General features: G+C 52.8%; 1 protein-coding gene across 1 annotated transcript; it reads left to right on the forward strand.

Moving 5' to 3' along the window:
• The first annotated feature begins 2,068 nt into the window (after positions 1-2,068).
• LOC122548122 (G-protein coupled receptor 84-like) lies at positions 2,069-3,896 on the forward strand. Its single transcript, XM_043686680.1, has one exon. It carries the CDS (start codon positions 2,177-2,179, stop codon positions 3,449-3,451), a length of 1,275 nt encoding a protein of 424 aa, XP_043542615.1. The 5' UTR covers positions 2,069-2,176; the 3' UTR covers positions 3,452-3,896.
• The last annotated feature ends 240 nt before the right edge of the window (positions 3,897-4,136 follow it).

Consider the following 4,136-nt stretch of genomic DNA (forward strand, 5'->3'; position numbering starts at 1 on the left):
CCCTGTGTGTATTATATAGAACAGCAGTCCCTGTGTATATTACAGTGAACAGCAGTCCCTGTGTATATTATAGTGAACAGCAGTCCCTGTGTGTATTATAGAGAGCAGCAGTCCCTGTGTATATTATAGTGAACAGCAGTCCCTGTATGTATTATAGAGAGCAGCAGTCCCTATGTGTATTATAGAGAATATCAGTCCCCATGTATATTGTAGAGAATATCAGTCCCCATGTATATTACAGAGAATAGCTGTCCCTGTGTATATTATAGAGAACAGCAGTCCCTATGTGTATTATAGAGAGCAGCAGTCCCTGTGTTCATATTATTGAGAACAGCAGTCCCTGTCAATATTATAGAGAGCAGCAGTCCCTTTATATATTAAAGAGAATTGCAGTCCCTGTGTATATTATAGAGAACAGCAGACCCTGTGTATATCATAGAGAATAGCTGTTCCTGTGTATATTATAGTGAATAGCAGTCCCTGTGTACAGAATAGAGAGCAGCAGTCCCTGTGTGTAATATGGAGAATAGCAGTCCCTGTGTGTATTATAGAGAGCAGCAGTCCCTTTATATATTAAAGAGAATTGCAGTTCCTGTGTATATTATAGAGAACAGCAGACCCTGTGTATATTATAGAGAATAGCTGTCCCTGTGTATATTATAGTGAACAGCAGTCCCTGTGTGTGTTATAGAGAACAGCCATCTCTTTATATATTGTAGAGAATAGCACCCAATGTATTTTAGTGCACTTTAGAAACATGTTCCGGAGTGTGGACTGTGGTGTTACTATGTGTTAGGGGAAATTTTTTTCCAGTCTCGGTTTCAGAGACATGTCAATGTTTCCGAAATCAGCAATCTGACGCCTCATACCCAGCGATGATGCTTTTGGGTATTTTAAGGTCAGGACAGTCTGTACCTCACTGACTATCACCCACGTGTTCTTCGTCCTGGCACTGTTCACTGCCCTGAACCCTCCACGCCAGTATACTCTTCACAATGTCCTACCGTTGCTACGTTGCACAATTCTCTCTCTCTCTCTGTGTCTCATCTGTTCCTGAACTTGATGTTGCCATCGGGTGTCTGAGGCAACATTTCTGAAATCTTACATCATTCCGAAAATACCGCAAGCCAATCATTTATCCGCCTCACTAAACCTATCGCAGTTCCCCTCTTGTGTCTCAATCTCTCTATCTGTTTAATCTGACCCTTGATCTCTCTCTGTCTCTTTCTCTACCCATCTCACACAATCTGTTGATCTCTGTCTCAGTCTCTTCATCTGTCAGAGAGCCACAGAGAAACCCTTCGGTCCAACTCGTCCATGCCGACCAGATATCCTAAACTAATCTAGTCCCATTTGCCAGCACTTGACCCATATCCCACTAAACCCTTCCTGTTCATATACCCATCCAGTTGCATTGAGTACAGGGGTTGGGAGGTCATGTTGCGGCTGTACAGGACATTGGTTAGGGGCCCCTGTTGGAATATTGTGTTCAATCCCGGTCTCCCCGCTACAGGAAGGATGTTGTGGAAGGGTTCGGAAAAGATTGACAAGGATGTTGGAGGGTTTGAGCTACAGGGAGAGGCTGGACAGGCTGGGGCTGTTTTCCCTGGGAGCGTCGGAGGCTGAGGGGGTGACCTTATAGAGGTTTACAAAATCACGAGGGGGGCGTGGCCCGTCCCGTCCGTGCTGACCCAGATACCCCTAACCTAATCCAGCCCCCATTCCCCAGCACTTGGCCCATCTCCCTCTAAACCCTTCCTGTTCCTGTCCCCCATCCAGATGCCTTTTAAATGCTGTCATTGTACCAGCCCCCACCACTTCCTCTGGCAGCTCCTCCCACACACGCACCACCCTCTGGGGGGAAAAAGTTCCCCCTCGGGTCCCTTTTAAATCTTTCTCCTATCACCTTAAACCTAACTCTTGAGTTGAGGGGACTCTGTGTTTGAACGTGTTAGTGGGGGGGGGGGGGGGGGGTTTAACTTTCCTCTCCAGGGAGCAGAGCCTTGCCCTGTATCGGACTTACCCCGGACTACGGTGTCAGAGGGGAGTCCACGCTTTGGGAGGGAGAGGGCAGAGCAAGTCGCGCAGGAGTCCGGAAGGGCCGGGTCTGGGAGGGGACGGGGATTGTGGGGGTGGTGAGGAAGTGGCGCCAGAGATTTCAGCAGCTGGGCAGGAAATGGTGCGGTCACGCGAGTTTGAGGAACACTGGTGGGTAACTCGCTTTTCTCAAATCGCTCCGCAGACGTTCGGAGAGAGAGAGAGAGAGACATTGGTGTCCCTGCAGTTTCCCCAGGAGCTCACGCCACATCTCCTTGGGTGGATGGAGTCTAACTGGAGCTGCGACCCATCGCTGTCTGGATACCGCTACTTCGGGGCATCGCTGGGGCTGTCGGTGACCGCGGTGGGAGGCGCGGGGAATCTGCTGACCGTCCTGGCTTTCGCGGTGGACCCCCGCCTGAGGAGCCGCTTCAACCTGCTGATCCTGAACCTGACGCTGTCCGACCTGCTCTACTGCGCGTTCCTGCAGCCCGTGACCGCGGCCAGCTACCTGAGGATGGGCTGGAGGGGGGGCCGCACGGCCTGCCGGGTCTTCGGCCTCCTGCTGTTCACCTCCAACTCCACCTCCATCCTCTCGCTGGGGCTGATCGCCGGGGCCCGGTACGCCCTGGTGCGGGGGTTAGGGCGCTCGCGCCGGGCCCTCCGCTGCTGCCCCCGGGGGGTCCTGATGCCCGTCCTCCTGGCGGGCACCTGGCTCCTCTCTCTGGCCCTCTTCACCCCTCTCTGGCCCGTCTTTGAGTTTCAGCCGGCTGTCTGCACCTGCAGCTTCAACCGCGAGACAGGGAGGCCGTACACCAGCGTCCTGATGGTGCTGCTCTTCGGGGTGGGCCTGTCCTCCATTGGCGTCTTCTACTGCCTCCTGGCCAAGAGGGTGAGCGACGCACGCCGCGCTCTGGACGCGCACCGGCAGCAAAGGACGGCCCCGGGTGAGATCGAGCGCTCCACCGCCTCCTGGCAGTCCGAGGGAGCTTCGGCGCCCCCTCCTCCGCAACCCCGGGCGGGGGGGTCGGACTCCCACCGCGTCACCCGGATGTGCGTCGCCTCCTTCTGCGTCTTCGTGGCCTGCTACCTGCCCTTCTGCCTCCTCAACGTCCTGGACCGCGGCTCCCGGGCTCCGGTGATGGTCCACGCCATCGTTGCCGGCCTCACCTGGCTCAACGGCTGCGTCAACCCCTTCCTCTACGCCTTCATGAACCGCCAGTTCTCCCAGGCCTACCGTCGGCTTTTCCACAAGGTGTGGGCATGGTGTGCGCAGCGGAGCCCCAACATCCTCAGTCACCGGGCCGTAGACCAATCCGCCAGCGGGCAGATCCTAAGCTCGTCGGGACCTGCAGAAATGACACGGACAACACTTCCCCCAAGTCAACAGCCGTCTCACTGTTCTACGCAGTAAAAGGGATTTTTTTTGAGGAGGTTCTAAATCCCTTGTCTGGATATTTCTTCTTAAATTCCTGATTTTAGACATTTTATTCTGAAATCCCACGCTTTATTGTAAATCTCCTGCTTATATGTTATTTTTCCTAAATCCCTGCTATACACATTTCCCCCTAAATCCCTTATTGATATAACATTTTCCCAAAATCCCCTGTTGTTACGTTGTTTTCCTAATTCTCATGTTTACCTGTATATGCATTTTCCCTAAATCCCTTATTGATATAATACTTTCAATATATTCCTGTTGATAAATTGTTTCCCTAAATCCCCTGTTGATATATTGTTTTCCAAAATCTCCTGTTGATAATTTGTTTCCCGAAATCCAGGCACAATTTATCACGGCCAATCCCACCCTAACCTGCACATCCCTGGGCACTACGGGACAATTTAGCACGGCCAATCCCACCCTAACCTGCACATCCCTGGACACTACGGGGACAGTTTAGCACGGCCAATCCCACCCTAACCCGCACATCCCTGGGCACTACGGGACAATTTAGCACGGCCAATCCACCCTAACCCGCACATCCCCTGGGCACTACGGGGACAGTTTAGCATGGCCAATCCCACCCTAACCTGCACATCCCCAGACACTACGGGGACAATTTAGCACGGCCAATCCCACCCTAACCTGCACATCCCTG

Source organism: Chiloscyllium plagiosum, unplaced genomic scaffold (assembly GCF_004010195.1).
Source record: "Chiloscyllium plagiosum isolate BGI_BamShark_2017 unplaced genomic scaffold, ASM401019v2 scaf_10733, whole genome shotgun sequence".
Lineage (NCBI taxonomy): Eukaryota > Metazoa > Chordata > Chondrichthyes > Orectolobiformes > Hemiscylliidae > Chiloscyllium > Chiloscyllium plagiosum.